This window comes from Sturnus vulgaris, chromosome 4 (assembly GCF_052056855.1).
Source record: "Sturnus vulgaris isolate bStuVul1 chromosome 4, bStuVul1.hap1, whole genome shotgun sequence".
Classification (NCBI taxonomy): domain Eukaryota; kingdom Metazoa; phylum Chordata; class Aves; order Passeriformes; family Sturnidae; genus Sturnus; species Sturnus vulgaris.
In genome coordinates, this window is record NC_142246.1 from 43,303,124 (window position 1) to 43,322,847 (window position 19,724).

The following is a 19,724-nucleotide window of genomic DNA, read 5'->3' on the forward strand; positions in this document are numbered from 1 at the left end:
ATAATCAAGGATGCAAATACTTCTGAACTAGCTTTCACAAAGCCAAGACACACTGATTCCAGCCTTTCAAAGTTCACATCTTGAGGAAAAAGCTCTCACCAATCACAAGCCCCTCTTCTCTAAAATCACATTTGAAAAATCACATTGCTCATCCTCTGCTTTCTATTTGTTTGAATTAAAAGAGCAGTCTACAGAAAAAGGATGAGTCAGCTCTTTGCCACCCACCTTCCTCATGTCACAAACACATGCTTAATTCCTCTGTCCAAGGCTAGTGTGCACCTTAGCTTTCTATGCTTTGGCTTTCAGAAGAATGTAAGTTTGAATTACCTGAGGGTACCTCTGAGAGCCCTGATAAAATTTAGAATGTGAGTTTCTCTCCCTCCCTAGTCACAGCCTTTGCCTTATGCAAAAACTACACTTTAATGGGATACATGAGTAAGTGATATGGTGCAAAGTACAGAGGTGAGGAGAAAAAACAAGGGTTTAAAAGGTAAGATATGAAGCCACTTCATCAGAATATCAAGGATAGGTGATTTTTATTTTTTCTAAGAGAAGCATACAGTCAGTAAGCAGCAACTCTACAAGTTCAGCAAGTGTTTTTGTAAGCAAGATCTTATGCCTGTCAAGCTGCCAAGCTATGCTATGATCTTTTGAGAAAAACCTAGTCAGAGATAAGGCATTCTCTTTTGTTAAAAGCATTTAATTTAATACTGTGTATCCTTTCTTGTTACACTCTAGCAGCAGAAAATACATTGGCCCACGTTCTACATTGTAAAAATGTGGATCCTCCACTCTGAGCTGGTTTTCAGTTCAAATTCAAACAAAACCCAACTATACACATTTCAGAGGCTACACCACACATTACAGACAATAGAGTTAGAATTTCATAGCCTTCCCTGCCCTGGCTTCTGTACCTGCCCCTAAATGATTGTGGATCATTGTTTCCATTCCAGAATGCTTTTATACGCAAGAGATGCAGGTGTTTTGCAGCTGAGAATAAAGCCAATCTTATTTTAATGTCTAGGTAGAAGACAAGAATCTTCCAATAGGCTCAAAAGTTCCATATGTGCCCTATTACCCTGATTTAACAATAATATTCAACAACATACTTGTGCTCCGTGTTGGGTCAAAATGAGCAATTTTTATAGTTCAGGCACAGGTAACCATCTTTTGTATTAAGATATTACAAACTAAATTTCTTTCTTCATAAGAACACACGGAACAAAAATGCCACAAGAGAGGACAGGAGAATGTGCACAGAAGGAATAAAGTAAACATACATGCATATGGAAAATATGAGTGATGGGAATAGGGGACCAACTGGGAAGGGAAAGTATCTAATCTACATGGCCTGAGGAAGGCTAGGTTACAAGCAAACAGGCAAGCAAATGAGAAAGTATCTCTGCATCAGTTTCTATCTCATTTTAATCAGAGAGGTTTAAGTCCAGGATGGCTGAAATTATTGAAAAAACTTGTTTAAACAGAAACTTATTTCCAAGCTAATATGAAGAAAAACTGGTAATATTTAAAAGAAATATATTTGATGCAAATAGTAAAAATACAATGGGTCTGACCCTAGCCCAAGCAATATATAAACATTAATGGAGGGTGTATTTCAAGCAGAATGACTGCTGGTTCTGTAAAGGCATCCTCCTCTAGCTGCCAGCTCAATCCTTTTTCACTTCCTGAAGCTAGTAAAGTTACTAGCAGCCAGGCACTTAGAATCACAGAATACCCTGAGCTAGAATGGACCTACAAGGATCACCCAACTCCTGGCTCTGCCAAGGACCACCTCAGGAGTCACACCATGTGCCTAAAAGCATTGTCCAAATGCTTCTTGAACTCTGGCAGGGTTGGTGCTGTGACCACTTCCCTGGGAAGCACACTCCAGGGAAGACTCTTCAGATATTTCCTAATATCTAACCTACTTGCCACACAGTGGTCTTGTGTCCTGAACCTATGAAGCCAGCATAATCCCATTTCCTCAGTGAGGCCTAAGGTGCCCAGCACCTTGCCCTGTGCACCCTTGCAGCCAAACCCACCTGGCCAGCCTCAAGCAGCTCTCTCCAAATCTTACATCAGCTCCTCCCATCATAAGAAATAATGCATGCGCTTAGCTTTTCATTTCTAAGCTTCACAAAGCTTTAAATTGGAGTCATCCTCAGGCTATCCCCAAGCCTCCCAGATACTTTCTGAAGCGAGAGGATGTTCCCATCACACACTACTCAGCATCCTAAACGGCATGCTATGTTTCAAGGCAAGCCAAGTAGGTTTAGAGAACTTACAAATGCATCTTTCCCTATAAAGGAGTTCTCAGAAGTATAAGGTGGAATATTTTTTGTTTTAGACAAGCCAGGTTTTTTTAAATATACCCAAATAATAATCAGCTGATAATTTAAAATACAATACAAATAATGCCTCAATTTTGACCTTTTTTGCATTTCACAATCAAATGGCTCCTATCAGAATGCCTGCCAGAAAACAATTATGATTAATTTTAAAGAGAGCAAATAAAATGCAAAAAAAATCTAGGAATGCACTAATCAGTAACAATTACACACACATAGGTATAGCACACATTAAAAAAGTAGCACCAATTATTCATTAATAAGAGTGTCCAACATCAGTTCTATGAGTCCACCTAATTCCAACAGAGAAGGAACTGAGCTATTTCTCTATTGCAGTAATCATTACCTATCAGCTGAATTACTCCTATACAACCAATGTACCTACACTGAGTATCAAATAAAACAGTTCCCAGAAAGTTGTCTTAAACTACTGACATATATGTTTCTTGGCTTGCATAGAAGCACAACATTCAGTTTACAACACAGCATCACTGAGTTTTATAGTCTCTACTTGCGAGTTTGCATAAGCCTAGCTATGAGTCAGGAGCACATGTGCCTAGCATGAAGTTACACAGGTTAATACTGAAGATTGTGAAGTAAGCAGTTAGAGCTGTTCTTGCAGTAATCTGTAAATATTAACTCAGTTGAGGGTACTTGCCAATTAATATACTGATATGATTTGAGGATGTGTGTGATGTTGCTAGGTAAAAAGAGTAGGTGGAGGGAAAAAAGAAAGCAGCCTCCAAGAACTGATATGAGAAATCCACAAAACACTGCAGATAAACAGAAGCTCTCTGTTTCTAGCCTGTGATGATCCAAAGCATCCAAAGCTAGGACTCCCTTTTATTCGGTTCTATGTTAATATGTTCACATACCTTTTGGTACTGCCCCAGTGTGTGGGTCAGTAAAACTCAAAAGGTCCTTGTCACATATTGCCAGACAAACACACAAGTACCCACAGCAACAGCTGATACTACAAGTACGATGGCTAAGAAAACCCAATCCAAAGAAGTAAAGGCACAAGGTTCAGTACTTGCAGGACAATAATTCTGACCAAATGTGCCAGAAGACAACTTCATCCCAGATGATTAGTAAGATAAAATAATACTTTGACTAGTTCACTACTCCACTAAGAGCATTTAATTGAAGAATTGGTTGTCTTTTGCTGATATATTATAAAAACAATGAAATAGTGCGATTCCACTTCCCTTGCTTTCTCTTTAGAAAAAGGCATTGATGAAACCCAGACAAGTCAGCACATATATATATGTATACAACACAAGAGGCCACCTCACTTACATTTCCATCATGATTGGGGCAAGAGAGCGGTTTGCCTGCAGCAACAGCAGTGACAGTCTCCAAGATGGAGGACTCCTCAATGCTGTTGTCTGGCGTTCGCTGCAGGACATCCATCAGGTTGGTAATAAAGAAGTTGTTCTGGAGTGCAGAAACCCCTTTCTCTGGCAGAATGGAGGTCTGGCGGCACACAGGGCAAGAAAGGGTTAAGCTATGGGCTGGAATGTAATTCTGTAAACACCTATGGGGAAAGGAAGGTGGAAGGAAAAAGAAAGGAAAAGTATCATCAAAGAGGGAAAAAAAACCCCTTTTCATCAGTTAAAGAGCTAGTTTGAAATAGTGCTACCTCTACTTATAAAAGGAAAAGTACATCAAACAGGCTTCTGAAGCAAAAGTGGTTATGAAGAATATATTTTTCTTTTAAACCTTTTTTTACTCTGCCAGATGAAAAAAAGTTCAATAAGCAGACATCGTTAAAATCGTTACATGCCTTTTCTTGAGATATTCGTGCAGTTGATCATGATTTCAGACACCTACTACATCCTGCACACAGGGAGTTTTATGCAGTAAAAATTGTAATCAGATAAAGTCTGACAGACATGAAGTATTTGAGCCTGTGCCTTTAACTGAGTAACCAGTGCTTGACCCTTGTCTTTCCAACAGAATCTCCTTTCATAACTTGTATTTTTGGGTTTAGTGTTTCAGAGGTAAAACATGGTCCCAATAAAACCAAAGGAAATTTTTCATTTGTTTCAATTTGGAAAATTATTTGGCAGTTAGCCAAAATCAACAAAGCTTTCTTTACAACATGACCTGCTAGGTCATCATCATTTATGTTAAGAGAAGTTTTGAAGGAAATTTTTGTTTGTGTTTGATTGGGAGGGCAGTGTTGGCATTTTTCAGAAAAAATAAATTTCATTGAGTATAAACCTGACACAAAAATTCAGCAATCAACAATATGCACAATATGCAGCAAGCTGGCCTAGGTGAGACTTAATGCCACTTTTGGCCTTGAAATTGAAGTTAACACCTGGCTGGGCATGCAACATACAGTTGCATGCAATATACCATGTTCAGTATGGTCCTGTAAGCAGAAGAAGCTTTGCAGAATGCAGTTCTTAAGGGGAACAGTGCTACACCAAATTCTTCATGGGATGCCAACTGAGAAAGTGTGACCTCACACATCTCCACAGCTCTTATCCTTTTCCAAGGATTTTGGCTGCACCACTCTTCATCTTCCCCGGCAGCCCTCCTCCTGACCCTCCAGTAAGGGCTCTGTGAAGGGAGAATTTAGGCTTTGCATGTCAGCACTACACTGGAAGAGTTCTTCCTGCCTCTCTCCATAACCAGATCAGCCTAAGAGGATTACAGTGAAAACCAGAAGCTAACCTTAGGTTTTACACTTGAACAGAAGTCAGGAAACTTAATACATGATGGTGAAATTCTTGTCTCACTGACTTCAGTAAGAGGTTCAGTGCTGCCTTTTTTAATGCTGGGATTTCCTAATCTTCTACAAATGACCAGTTCATCTGACAAGCAGAGATCCACAATTTTTCTTTCACCTTGTGCAAAGTTAGAGATTCATACCACAATTCTTCTAAGAGGTGGAAATCTTCTAAACTAAATAAGTGTTCACACTACATACCATTTATAAAAATTCTCCTGCCACTCAATATACAATCCGGAGTTGCATCCCATCATCAGATTAAGAACTCTAGCTACTAATTCTTCAGCTAATTTTTCTGCAGGTGCTGTATTTTCACCACAGTTTGATGGATAATGCAACATTAAAGTATCATTATGCATATTCAATTCATTCAGCCAAATACAGCAAAAGGCAGGTTGCTGGTTTATGACATTGCTTCCAGAGAGTTTTCCTGCTTCAGTCAATCAAACTGCAGAATAATGAAGACATTTAATCTCAGGTTATTAATAATGTGTATATCATGTCTAACCCTTGGATATTAAAGGATGGGATAATTACTTATTGGCTAAGTAAATCAACAAAGATTTTTTTATTGTTTCTAATTATATGAAAATCAGAATAAATTTGAGACCATTAATTTGACGTCCAAATTCTGGCTATCATCACCTTTCACACTGTAGTAACCATACTCATTAGTTTAATTGGATTTACTTTTTGTTTACTCTTGCATAAAGGGAATGTATCCCAAATATGCCACTGCTGTCTCTTCTTCCTGCCTGCCACAAATGTGATTTTCTATATCCCTGCCTCTCCAGCCTTCCCAGACTATATCATGCCTTAACACGATATTTACAAGTAAAGGGAAAAGTCCTTGTCCACTAAAGAATGCCTTGTCCTGTGCTTGCAGCACGACATCCTGAGTTACCAGCACGAGGAAAGGACTTACCTCTCACAGAAAGTGTGCAGGCAGGGAAGTACTTTGGGGTTCTTGTAACGGTCCAGGCATATGCTGCAAATCAGAAACTGCTTGTCAATCTGACGGACCACAGGACTTGGGATGTTGGAGCCTTCACTGGCCATCCTAGACCACTGACATATGGGTCCTGTTCCCTTCTACCCTGCACACTGCTGGAATGGGGTGGGGAAAAGAATAAAAGAAGAAAAATGGCTTAAAAACTCCACGAAATAACAAAAACATTAACTAATCCACTCATGTTTTATCTTTATGCAGGAATTCATATTTCCATATGAAACCAAAACAAGAAAGAATTAAACTTCTAAAATGGTTTATCACTGGTGAGAGCCAGGGAAACAGTCAGCAACATCTACAAAACCTCTGTCTGAGCATTCTGGAAAAGCATGCTGCCTCTGGACTGAAAGAGTTACGGGGCTGTCTGGTTTTAAAGAAAACCCATGATAAAAACATTCTTGTGCCAATAGGTTAAGCCAGTGCTAACATCAGATTTCTTATACCTACTGCTGGCAAAATGCTCAAACTGGAACTGTCAAATGGCTGTATCACAGAGTTTGAAAATGGTTCACCTAACAATTTTTTCCCTTGTCGGTGCTGGTATTGCCAAAAATATGGTAGATTTTGACTCCAGGAAGCCCTTAAGAAGGAAGCTCCAGAACCAGCCAGCTCCTGAGAAGGGAATGCTCAAATTCTGCATTACCAATAGGGATGAGGTAGGCAAAATGAAAATCCTCATGACAAAAGAAACAGACCAAAGAAGAGGCAACTGATAGCCACTGAGAATTGCCAACGGTAGGGTGAAGGATACATGAAGCCCATCCAAATAATAAATGCAAGAAAAATGTCATTCTGGGAAGAACTAGTAGTAAGAATCATGTTTCTTGCTACTGAGGATGGATTGATTGATTAAGACTGAGGATTCTTCACAATCTGAGCATATAAAGCATGAAATAAAAGGCTAAGAAAAAAGTTTACTAACTGTTAGAATTAAAATCTCAGGTTAAAGAGATGGCAATGGGCTTGGAACACCTCCTGTCCTGGAACAAGGCACAGGGAGAGAAAAATGTAGCTTCTTTTCAGCTGGAGATACATAGCCAATAATAGAAAATGTGAAAAGAGAAGTTAGGAGGAAAAGGATGGAAGCAGCCACAGGAAAAAGTAAACTGCCTGCTAAAATAGTTTAGGTAAACCTGGCAAGCAGAGTCCTTGGCAGGGTGGCCCAGCAGGAACTCCTCTCCGTCAGCATTTCTAGCAGGCTGAAGTGCTAGGAGGTGCAGGTGCAACTGTCACAACAGTTTGATCTGCCAGATCTCCTGCACCCACAGCAGAACTCTTCTCTGTGAGCTGCAAGCCCAGCTGGGCTTCTTCTCTGCAGGTACACTCCTGAGGATTCTAAAGTCTTCCTGAACAACTTCTACACCTTTTTAGTCGCCCATTTCAGACAATTTGAGATCTAGCTTGAGGGCAGTTCAGGCTTTCCAAGACAGAAACAACAAAGCCTCTGCTGATCATGCTCAAAGGTCACTCAATTGCAGAATGATTTGCGTGACCCGTGTAGCATTTTATTGTCAGTGTTACACTAGGTCTGCTTCATGTGCTTGAATGAATGGCACACCAGTCTGTCAGAGTTGAACCCATACTGCTCTTCCTGAGCTGCGTACTTAGCCATACTGGTATGTTTTACTAATTACACTGAGCAAGGGGCTATTTCTAGGATAATGACAGTGATTATGGATCATAAGTCAGCTGTGCTTGCTTCCCTGATAAGCAGTTCCTGGGGCATCGCCTCTGTGTTAGCAAATACAGCAGCATAAAGTTATTCACAGTTCAAATAACCCAACAGCAGTAGCTGACATTTAATTCAATGGAAAACACTTATGGCAGGCCCTTTTGTTTCCTTTTTTCTCAAGGAAGGAGAAACTGCATTGTTAAAAATTGCTCTAATACTCATAAAATATCATGTTTTTTCATGACCCAAAAATGCATGATTTCAGAATTGATAATATTTTTGATAATTGATTGATAATAATATTTTTCATATATTTTAATGGTTTTTTTTTTTAATTCTTTCCCGATAGTAAGATAAAATGTGAGTATTATGTAAACAAAAATTATTTTTTCCTATTTAAATGCCATAAATCACAAAGAATAAACCTCGGGAGATCAAGTTGCAAACCGTGTTACTTTTAAAAAGCTTGAGTTAAAGGTGGCTTTACAAGAAGTGGAACTAAAATATCTTTTACAAAGCAGAGTAGAAAGACCAGACAGTCAAATACCCAATAACGTATTAATACATTTGGCAGCATAACATGCAGAATATCAGTGACATGCTTCAAAAGGAAAATTCATTTCACCATTTACACAGCTGTGTTTGCCTTCCACTCTCCCTCCCTAAATGTCAGGGGCAAGGACCCAAACAAAACAGAAAAGATTATCAGAAGCAGGAGGATTTCTTATCAAACACATGGTTTCCAAATTGGACACACAGTATTATTTTTTTGTTAGAGATTGAACTCAAACTAAAGGAAACTACAGGAAAAGCTATACCAAACAAAACCAAGTAATTTTTAGCATTTCATACACTAATCTCATGCCAGCCACTTTATTTTTCAAATGCTCACGCTGTAAGCTTTGTCAATGAAAGAAACCATTAATGATTCAGAAATAAGTGCTTTTAATATTCTATGTTTTGTCTGAAATGCAGCAGGCCATGACTGTCATTTATCCCCTGTGCTCACAAAATTCAGATTTAAAACATGCACCTGGAAATAGAATTTCATCTGTGCATTTCAAGCTTTGGCCACTACCTGGTACAGGCAACTTCTTACACAAATGGTCCCTTTAAAATTTTTTTTTAGTATGGGATTTGCAGAATTCTGTTGCCTCTCTAAGGCAACTCCACCTTTCATGTAATCTTGATGAATGTGATGTAGCTATGAGAAGGATGATTTTGCCCAATTACTCGATAAAAGCAATTGTACAATCAAAGACTATTTGAAGAAAATCTGGAGATTTTAGACATTGTTTTTAAATTTCACCAGATAGTATTTTTTCTGATTTACTGCTATGCTTGCAGCAACATAAGTTTTAAATGTATTAGCAGTGGGAGATTTTTGCAAAGTAACACTACTTTTACAAGAAAAATGCTCTTTTTTTTAGTAGCATCTTCTGAGCTCAAAAACTGCCAGAGTGCTTTTCAGAGGTTCATTATGTCTCACAATCAAAATAGAGAAGCTGAAGCATGAGCTTTCAAAACAGGGCTATCACTTCTCCATATAGTTACACTTTGTAATTCAAACATGCAAAGCTAAAGGACAAGGAAACATTGCAGCAAACAATGACATAAGTCCCAAAGACGTAAGTCCCCACCCATTTATCTATATATAACACACACATGCTTAAAAGGAAATGCGGGTTCACTAAACCAAGTGCAGTAAAGGGTTTTGAAATATATTCCCCTTGTCGTCTTTTTGAGGCTCAAGGATCTTCCCAGCCACCCCAGAAACAGCATTACTCCTTTTCCTTCTGCTTGGAGACACGATTTTCACTTAAAATATACTAGACAGCAAATAAAGGAGAAAACAATGGCTCTCTAAGCTAGTGGAAAGCTTTGCCCAGCTATGCATTCTTGCCTTCAGGAAAGCCAGGGTGCAGCCCCACCCATATGAAAGGAACTTCCTATAGCACTGGAAAAGGGGGAAAAGAAAAAAATCACGTTAGGTATAGCAAATAACAGTTCCAGAAGAGTTGTTTCAGGTAAATAGAGACGTAATAGAACAATGCACCCTTTCTACAGGTATCCTCAAATGAGCTCTGGAACTCCTGAAAATTTTCTAATAGTTTCCCAGCCAAGAAAAGACATTGGGGAATCAAGTAACCGTTCACTTCACAGGACTTTATTCCTAAAAGAGTACAATTCTCTGTTATTGATACACTGCTGTCTCTTAAATCCATCCAGCCAGCAACTAGCCTGAAAGCACAGCCTGAGGAGAACAAATTGCTTGCAGCTTTTTCATCCTCTTCTTATCAATGGTATTCACAATCTAGAGAGTCTATTCATGTACTATGAATGAATAGGTTTCCAATGGCAACATTTCCAAAAGAACAGTTAGGCCTCCAGAGCTGTAATAAAGGGTGGGGAGCCTAAATAATCCTGCTTCAAGGACTGGGAGAGCTGAAGGTTAAAAGTCCTTAAAACAGATAGATCACCTGTCCACAGTCTCTAGGAATAAAAAACAGATTTAAGCCATTTCTAGCAGCAGCAGAAGCCCCAGATTAGCCAATACAGAACACACTAAGTAAATCAGAACCACCACACACAGTCCACTTGTGTAAAAGGCTTGATAAGCTAAATTCGCATTCCTTTCTCTCCCACTCTTGCAATCAGCTTAGTGCCTTGTTTAAAACACAACAACCCTCTTCATTCTTACAGCATGCAGAAATATGATCAACAATCAGGGGCCAAAACAGAGCAACCCAGCCACTGAGCAAACTTGAGAATTTCAGACCTACCCATCTTTGTAGAAAAATAGCTTAATCAGTGCAGTGCTGAGGACAAAATCCTTGCAGGGACGGAGCTGCAGTTCCGCAGTAATCCAAACGAACAAATCATCATCTGCTAATATTTCAAGCCTCACACATAAAACTGTTAAGGAATTCCTATCACAACACAATCATTATTAAATGCACAAGAGATTCTGTGCCCTAAGGAATGATGCTCCATTCCATGAAGAGGACGGGTGGAAAGAAAAATGGAAGAGGAGGCCCAGTGAAGTCGTCATGAATGTTTTTTTCTCCCTGGGTCATTTACAAGTGGGAGACCCCTTCAGGATTCAAACCAATCAATCTTTATTTAGCACATCCTTTTCTCACTCAGCCTGTGTAGAAAGACTGCAGCAAATGCTGCAAGGGATTGTGGGATGGGGATGCAGCAGAGAGCTGCAATCAGATTCGCTGGTTTATTTTTTTTTCCTCCCTACTCAGCAATCAGCTGCTCCGAGGCTCCGCGCAGGGCCATTGAATTTGATCACCAGAATGTTATTAGAGGATTAGCAGGCGGAGACAGCTACCACTGTGCATCTGACATGTCAATGCAGCTAAGAAATACATATGCAAATATTTCTCACAAATCAGATAAATAATCTAACTCCAAAGAAGAGAGTAAATTTTACATAACATCCATTACCAGGACAGCTGCCAGAGATAAAATGAAAGCACTTTCATTCATAAAGAAGATAAAGTTTAACATTTAATGATTCCACTTAGATTTTTCCAGGATTCTGGGTATTTCTTGGAACCTAATTCTTCCCTGCTCCAATTTTCAGAAGCAACAAAAGACCCCACAAATGTTCTTTGTCTCTCTCCAGATGTTTAAAGCAGAAACAAAGAGCCTCTCCAGAAAACTGTACTACTGACACACAAACTAGCAGCAGCTTCTTCTACTACAGAGCTATATATTTGTGATCTGACTCAGTCTGAAGTCAAATATTCAAGGCAGCAATTAGAAAACTCATATTAAAGGAATTTGAGAATCAGGGACAGACTGTTCAATTTTTCTATTAAACATTAAGCAAAGCTATGTTATCATAGTTAATCTATTTACTTGCTTAATTTTTTTTTTAATTCACAGATCAACTCTGATTTTACTAGGCTGTTATCAAAGAAATAAAAAATCTGGTGCCTGCTATTTTTCAGCTATGCAGAGAAGGTTGTTAAAAAGATGATTGTGAATACACAGACACCACTGAAGTAAAGCAACATAGACTTAGCTTTGTCTTCTAGTATAACAGCTGGTGGGTCTTGCAGACAAGGTAGTATTTGCATACTCTCTAAATAAAGTGTATCTTTTCTTTTGAAAAAAAAAATCATATGCAAGTATTTCTGTTAACTGAAGATAACAAAGCTCCCCACAAATAAAAGAACATAAAGCTCCATTTGCATCAAGAAGAAAACGTGGGGCTTAAATACTCTCTTTGCTACTCTGACTTAATTAGGACATATAAAGCTATTTTAGAAGTTTAAAATGTTGTCCCAAGATCTTTAAGCATGGTTTCCAGAATATAATATTTATTCCATTCTTGAATTGATGAGCTAAATAGTATTATTAATCATTTAGTGTGACTGAAATATAATCTAAATTCCTGTTAAAAATAAAAATTCTGCACACATCCTTTATTTTCCATTTGGCGATCATTTGGCCAGATCATTTTATGCATTAGGCAGATCCAGCCTGTTTTCCCCGGACAATGCCCACAGGGTGAAGGCATGTTGTAATCCAGCTTATAACCTGAAATGAAACTTCAGGCAGTGTGTGTGTGTGTGTGTGTGTGTGTGTGTGTGTGTGTGTGTGTGTATTAGGGTCTGGGATGTCCATGCCAAAATACCGCCCCTCTAACTCCCTTAACACGTGCTGAACTCAAAGACAAAGCACAAGGTGTGTTTCATTTTAGCTCGAACATTCAGGAGCAGCAGGCATCTGTACAGCAGGATTCACAGTTTAAAAGAAGGCCAGATATTTCAGACATGTTTCTGGAGAGCCAGGCTTTTTATCTTTGGTTCAGGGAGTTTTTTGGTTTTCTTTTTAAGCTGTCTGGGGAATCCCTATTGCAAAGAACAAGCAACAGATTTCACTCCCACAACAAGAAGATCCAAGGCCTTTTGTTTCTGCCAGTGGAACAAAGACAGTTAAAACAAAAATCAAGTGAGAAAGTTCAGGAGTGGCACCCCCAGAACTGAAGTGGAATACTATCAGACAGAAGCACACAGACATCATTTAGTTGCATGCTTTCCCTTGCTCATTTCAAACACCATATTTACATACACTAAAACAGAATGACTGGTATCACTCAAATTACTATTCCCATTTACAGTCAGTAGTAGGGACTACCCTCAGAACTGATCCTATAACATACCTCATGGCCAAAGGAGACTGCTGGAGCCACAGCTGCAGCCACTCTCATAGAGAAATACACCTCCAAACGAGAGATTTCTTCAAAGTGCTGTTCTCTTAAAATTATCTCTGAGAAGTTGTGTGCTGACAATGAGCTGATACTCCACAAATTATCCTGCTTCTTCAACAAAACAAAAACATGCTACTGAGGCAAGGAAAATGAGACAAAAGGCATAGCATTTCCCTGAGATTTTTCTTGTTAAATGTTGATATGTGGATTTCTTCTCCTTAGCAAAAAGGATTCAGTCTTGCACTTTACCCCCATAGCAGTTATAACCAGACTCTTTCAAAGAGGTTTATTGCATGTGCATGTCTTTGTGCTGGGAGATGGGGATGGGGATGGTCATTATATGTTTTGTTTGCTGTTTCTCTGGTTTTATTTTAAAAATAATAGGCTAGTTTTCCTCAGAGAATTGCTGCATTTCATTGTTGCTGTTGACTTACCTATGTCACTGCTGACTACTGAAGAAAGTTCTGGAGAAGAAAATACATAGTACATGCCATCTTCATAGTGCCATGGAAGAATGATCTAGCTTCTGTTGTCATCCCCTGTAAATGTCCTGGGTTTTGAATAACTTATTCTTTTCCCCATTCCAAACACAACCTGAATTCATATTCTTAAGGAGGTCATAAAAATTATGCTACCAAAAAACCTCACCGTTAACATAGGTAGATATTGATATCTCCCCTAATACTAAGTAATCCAAACACTCCAAGATTAATGCTCTGCACTGAAGCTTATACTATAAACTGACTGAATGGAGAGTAGTCTAGCTCACCCTGCTGTACAAAAGCAATTTTAAGGTCAGCAGAAAAATAATTACTGGGCTAGTTCAAACTGAATGACCAGCTAATACAGTCTTGACAATTAAGGCTGACTGAAAAGTAAGAGATGTGAGAGACCAGAGATCAGTTACCCAAAGCTAACATGCTGGAAATGAGGATTAGTTTAGGAACACAAATACAGGATAGGATGGCTATTACAGCCATCACCCAGCTCCACACATCCCTAATTCAACTCTGGTGACAGGAGAGCAAATGAAGTCCAACAGCCAAGCTTTATCACTGTGGAGCCATGCCCACACCAGGAATCAAGGACCTTATGAGGCTTCATGAGCTGGTGGCCTTTATCTTTCCCCACTGTGGCTGTGCACCCATGCAGACCCAGCAGCTTCCATAGAGCAAGTGCAACTTCTAGCCCTCACTCCACACCCTCCAATAATCCAGGCTGTAGTTCACACCATCTGAAAAGAGCAACAACTTCTTCCCGCTGTGGGTTTGTAGCCAGAGGGCATGCCTGCCCCAAAAGGAACTCTGCTAGGTCCTGGTTCCTCCCCACCAGCCACAGGTGTGAGCCATGGTCACTCCCTCATCTTATGAACCAGCAGAGCAGATGGCTTTTCCCAAAGCTTGTGACCCAAGACAAGGGATTTGTCATAGCCTGGGAGGCAAACAACTTGAAAGGTTTGCCTGGGATGTAATGCTGGGCTGCTGGAAACTTTCCCAGCAGCCCAGCACCCATCCTCCTACGACTTTGCCACCTTCTGCTTATGCCTGGTTTAGCTTGCCAAGGTTGTGGCTTTGGCAGCATAACTGCAGCACGGCTGGGACAGCCTAGCCTCCCTACTCAGCCAGCCTGAGTCTTTCTGTGCTTCCTGCCTCTCTCCACCACTGAAGTTGTAAGTCAGGCAGCACCAGACACAAACTGCTTTTCTCCCCTCCGTGTTATACTTTCTCTTCCCCCCATTGGGTATCTGCACTGAGGAGGCACTGCAGTCACCAGAAGCAAGCTCTGTATTCTGGCATTCCTTCTGCACAACAATGGGCTCACCTTCAGTATCATTGTCAGAGGCAGATGTAATGAATTAGATTTTTTTTTAAGTTTTCAGTTGCTGAAGGCACAGGAATAACAGGAATAGAAGCCACTGCTACAAATTAAAGCCTTGCTTAATAGTGTTACATGTTTAATGATTTGGTCTTTTTTTCCCCTCCTTTCCCCAGCCTGTAATCAAAGCTTACAAAAGGATGAGCTCCTGAAATATGGGTGGACCTCTTAAGACATCAACATACTAATGCTTTATACTCCAGTTTGTAGAGGGAAGGTTATGACTGGCATCTAATATCCACGTTTCTTCTCTCTCCTTGTCCCCACCTCTTGTACCTCTGCAGCACCCCTTCTCCAGCCCTCTTTGGAGGTGAATAGTCCTGTTTCTATCCCCTGAGACCCCATCTCCCAGCTGTCCTGTCCTTTGATGAAGAGGGGACCTGCTGGTGGTTGCACTGCACACACCAAGGGACAAGTCTGGCAGGTTAGAGCTTATGTGATCACACAGTCATCACCAACTGAGAGGCTATTTGTCTGACTGAGGTTTTCAGGACCTCATTTTGAATCAAGGTCTTGCACAATAAATTCCAAAACAGTGGAACACACTAAATTTACTGCACATATGAGGACAATGCATGAATGGGCATCCACCAATCCTCAACCAAATCCCCCAAATTCTCAAAAATGAGATTTCAAAGAGAAGGGGTAGGAAATTAATGGAAAGGACACACCAAGGGAAATAACAGGATAAAAGCATCAGGTTAAATTACAGCATCAGAACTGTAATTTAGGGCCCTTTCCATGTCTAATATAATGTCATATTCTCAGATGAGCTCCTAAAAACTTCTGCAGTGATGTATGTTGAATTATTTCAGGGACTAGATGTTGTGCAGTCATAAGTAAAATAATTTTAAATTGTATACTTACCATCCAAAGCAGTGAGTCAGAGCATCTCTACTGAAAAAAAACCCTACCATGACTACCGGTATTGTTACTATCACACTTACAGTTGCACATTTCGTCTACCTATTTTGTGAACACTGACAGATCTCTGTTCAGCCTTTATAGGTACACAGGCTCAAATAAAACCAAGCTGAACTGACAAATAATTAAAACTGGACATAAAAACACTGCTTCCATAAACATCTTCTGTGAAATTCTAGTTGAAATAGAAGTGCTCCATGAAGACTCCACACTAATTACTGTTAACATTTCCAGGAGCAGGAAAACAGACAATAGAGCAAAAAGAAGGAGGCTAATCAGGAATCAATTTGAAAAAGGTCCCTGGTCTCTTCTACATACGTTAGATATAAGATATGCTGGAAAATGCTCTAGCATTTTCTTCAGAGTTGCTGAGCAACAGGGAAAAAAAATCAATGCAAGCAGAAAATGCTCAGTACTTTTGGTACTGAACTGTGTGGTGAAAATTGCAGAGATCATCCCCTCCACTCTCTCTTGAGACTGGATCTGCCCCACGTTGCATGTCCACTGTCTGTCCCTTTAGGGGTAAACACACATCAGGTACTGGAGTTTAGTCACATATTCTCTAATGACCACCAAAAAGTTCCTCTGTTTTTTCCATTTAAATTCAGTAGGATTTTGGTGAACTAGCATGAAGTTCAAATCAGCAAGGGAGAAGGCAGAACTCAGCAATCACTACAAGCCACATAACTTTCTTCACAAAATTAAGAGAGTGCTAGCCCTTTAGAACGTTTTTCTTGCAGCCTTCAAAACTCCCAACTTCCCGTCAAATATAATATAGGAACACAAGCCAGGAGGTAAAGAAACCCAAACCACCTTAGGTGTCTCACAGCAAGAAGCAGGAGACAGAATCTAAGTATTAAAGAAAGCAAAAATGGAGGCAGAAAGGGAAGAAATTATCATCTTCTTAGTGCAAAAACACATATTGGGATAAGGACTAAGAAGGAAGGAGAAAAAAGAGCCCCTCTCTGGCACGTGAGAAGCTTGAAATTGGGTTCACATCCTCTGTAATACTTATATTGTTTAAAATACAAAGTATTGGTTGTTGCACCTCCATATTTACCTTAGCTGTTGAACAGTACCCAGCTAATTTTCTTGCCCACAGCCCAGCAGTGATGTTAACTTCTATATCTGCCAAGTCTTCTGAACCAAAACATCTTTCAAAAACACAGCAATATGTCTAAACGTGTATATCGTCCTTGGGTTCAGAGAAAACCTCGCCCAAGCGTTAAGTGGCAGGCAGAAGTTTACCCAGACAGGCTCTTTATGCTGGCAAAAGTGCAATGCTGAACTTTCACAGCAAGTAGGTAAACACATACCTCTGTGCAGCCGGTAGTCTGGCAGCACCAGCAGTAGTGAGAAACAATGTCAGGACAAACTTGGCAAAAGGAGCTGAACGAACCAAACATCCATAGCAAAAAGTCATCTACAGCTCTTTGGTGGGAGCTCAAGGGGCTCAGAGCTCGAGCATGCCAGCTGTGACGCTGTGTCCTCCACACTCACAGGGACACTCTATTTGACTTCTCAGCAGTCAGCTCCAGCAGCTCGAAACTTGGAAACACCCAGTGGCTGAACTTCACCCAGTAAACACGTCCTTACAGTCTTCAGCAAGGACACTCATTTGCTGATTACATGCCAGCGCTCCTATTTAAATAACTGTTGTTATTGGAAATAGCTGAAACCTTTCTACATCAGGGATTAAGTGCTTCCTGCACTTTGTGCCCTGCCTGCAGAAAATGCATCAATTCCCAGCATGTGCTTCCACAGCAGAGTTTTACCACAGCCACAGTAACATGCGTTATCTACCTGCAAAGCAGGCAAACCCCTGTGTGGGCAGGATCTCCAGACAGTCCTACAAAGCAGCACTTCTGGCTCAGCCCAGGTTTTACTCAAGCCTCCTCCCTGAGGTACAAGGTTTTATATATGATACAAAGCTGTCTACATTTACCCTTCATCTCCAAAAACATCTCTCCTAAGCTTTCTCTTAGACATCTTTTGCAGGTTCAGGCCAGACGCTCAAAGGCCCTTACAGAGCATTGCCTGGCCGCTGTCTTGGTTTGAAAGACTGGTGTCTGCTAGGGAAGGCAAGAGCCTTCCTTGGAATGGAGAATGTAAACCCCCTCCCTCTGAATTAGTATAATTTTGAAATTAAGGCAAAGATATGAGGATAGGAATAACAGTTCTTTACTAATATATATAACAAGGCAAACAAAACAACAATAACTATGGAATTAATAACAAACAGAACCAGGGACTCCTCTCAGCTGCAGGCACTTTCCCCCTTGGTGCAGTTACCATCACAACCAGCAGGAATGAGCAAAAATTCCCGGGGTGGTGGGCGAGATGTATTAGAAGTCCTGCGACGGTAGCTGCAGAACGTCCTGGGAAGGCAGGAGGGTGCGGGATACCGCGTGGAGAAACCCAGAGCAATACCGAAGAAACAGCGGTGGCGGGCAAGCAGCGGCCCAGCTCTGAGCAGGGCAGGGAGAAGCGAAGTTCAGGATTCCAGGGGCACACAAGCAGGTGGTGATAGGTCCCTCAGGTGCTGGTGAATTCTCCCCGCAGAAAGTGACAGCCTGGCTGTCCTTCTCCAATGCCAAAAAGCGAGAGCAAAAAGATCCGCAACTGCCCCAGCCCCCGTCCTTTACCTGCTCCTAATCTCTAAGTGTCTCTGTCCCTCCAAGAGAAACTCCCAAAAACCAGAGGACTTCCCCCTCCCCGACCGTCTCAAGTACTGAGCCATCAGTCCCCCTTAGCAACTCAATGGGAAAAAATTCCACAAGTAACAAGGAAAGAAAGAAAGAAAACCCAACCCCCAACATTATCCACTCCAAATTTCTTCCCAGACCAACATGTTACATCAAATTCAAACCTTTAACTTGTATATATACATACATGCAGTACCTTAATTATATACATATATAAATGCAGATACGGATACAGGCACAGTGTCATGGGTATTTCACCCTAAAACAAGGTCCCTTGAGGTATGCATCGGCTCTCTCCACCCTTTTGCATCACCCACCAGGTGAAACCTGATCCTGAGTGAAAACAACTCCACGAATGGGATTCTTGCTGGAGGCAGAATTAACCCAAACAGTTTTTCCTAGCATACCTCTCATGTGCAGCACTGGAACCTGATCTCCATCTGTTGTTCGCAAAGGATGATTGGGCAGGGCCTGCTCGTTTAGTGGAGCCTAGGGTGTTCACTAACCATGTGGCCTTTGCTAAATTAATCTCCCAGTTCTTGAAAGTTCCCCCACCCAGTGCCTTCAAGGTGGTTTTAAGCAGGCCATTGCATGGTTCAACTTTCCCAAATGCTGGTGCATGATAAGGATTGTGGTACACCCACTCAATGCCGTGTTCTCTAGTCCAGGTGTTTATAAGGCTGTTCTTGAAATGAGTGCCATTGTCTGACTCAATTCTCTCAGGGGTACCGTGAGGGTGAAGCTCCAGAACATCTTAAGTACATTGATGATATCATTGTGTGGGGGAACACAATGTGAAAAGCAAAGGACTTGCTTTTCAAGGCCTACGATGGTGTTATGGGTAGTGGCATGAGGCACAGGGTAGGTCTCCAACCATCCAGTGGTGGCTTCCACCATGGTCAGTACATATTGCTTGCCTTGGCAGGTTTGAGGCAGTGTGATGTAATCAATCTGCCAGGCCTCTCCATACTTGTACTTGGACCACCACCCACTATACCAGAGGGGCTTCACCTGCTTGGCTTGCTTGATTGCAGTACACATCTCACAGTCATGGATAACTTGAAAATACTGTCCATGGTTAGATCCACCCCTCAGTCTCGTGCCCACTTATAGGTGGCATCTCTGCCCTGATGACCTGAGGCATCATGGACCCATCAGGCTAGGAACAACTCTCCCATGTGTTGCCAATTTAAGTTTATCTTTGACACCTCTATCTTT

The 19,724-nt window shown here is 40.9% G+C and overlaps 1 protein-coding gene across 38 annotated transcripts in view; it reads right to left on the minus strand.

Annotated features, from left to right (window-relative positions):
• The window catches only part of TRIM2 (tripartite motif containing 2), a 94,398-nt gene that overhangs the window by 34,943 nt on the left and 39,731 nt on the right, over positions 1-19,724 (minus strand). For 21 of the 38 annotated variants that reach the window (XM_088163698.1, XM_088163711.1, XM_088163722.1 and 18 more), the window contains 2 exons: positions 6,017-6,198; positions 3,648-3,885 (listed from right to left, as the gene is read on the minus strand). In XM_088163698.1, coding sequence (XP_088019824.1) covers positions 3,648-3,885; positions 6,017-6,150 — 372 coding nt within the window. In that variant the 5' untranslated portion in view covers positions 6,151-6,198. Of the gene's footprint in view, positions 1-3,647; positions 3,886-6,016; positions 6,199-10,555; positions 10,956-12,954; positions 13,114-19,724 lie in introns of those variants that run through there. The other 17 variants (XM_088163724.1, XM_088163707.1, XM_088163723.1 and 14 more) reach the window with 6 other exon arrangements.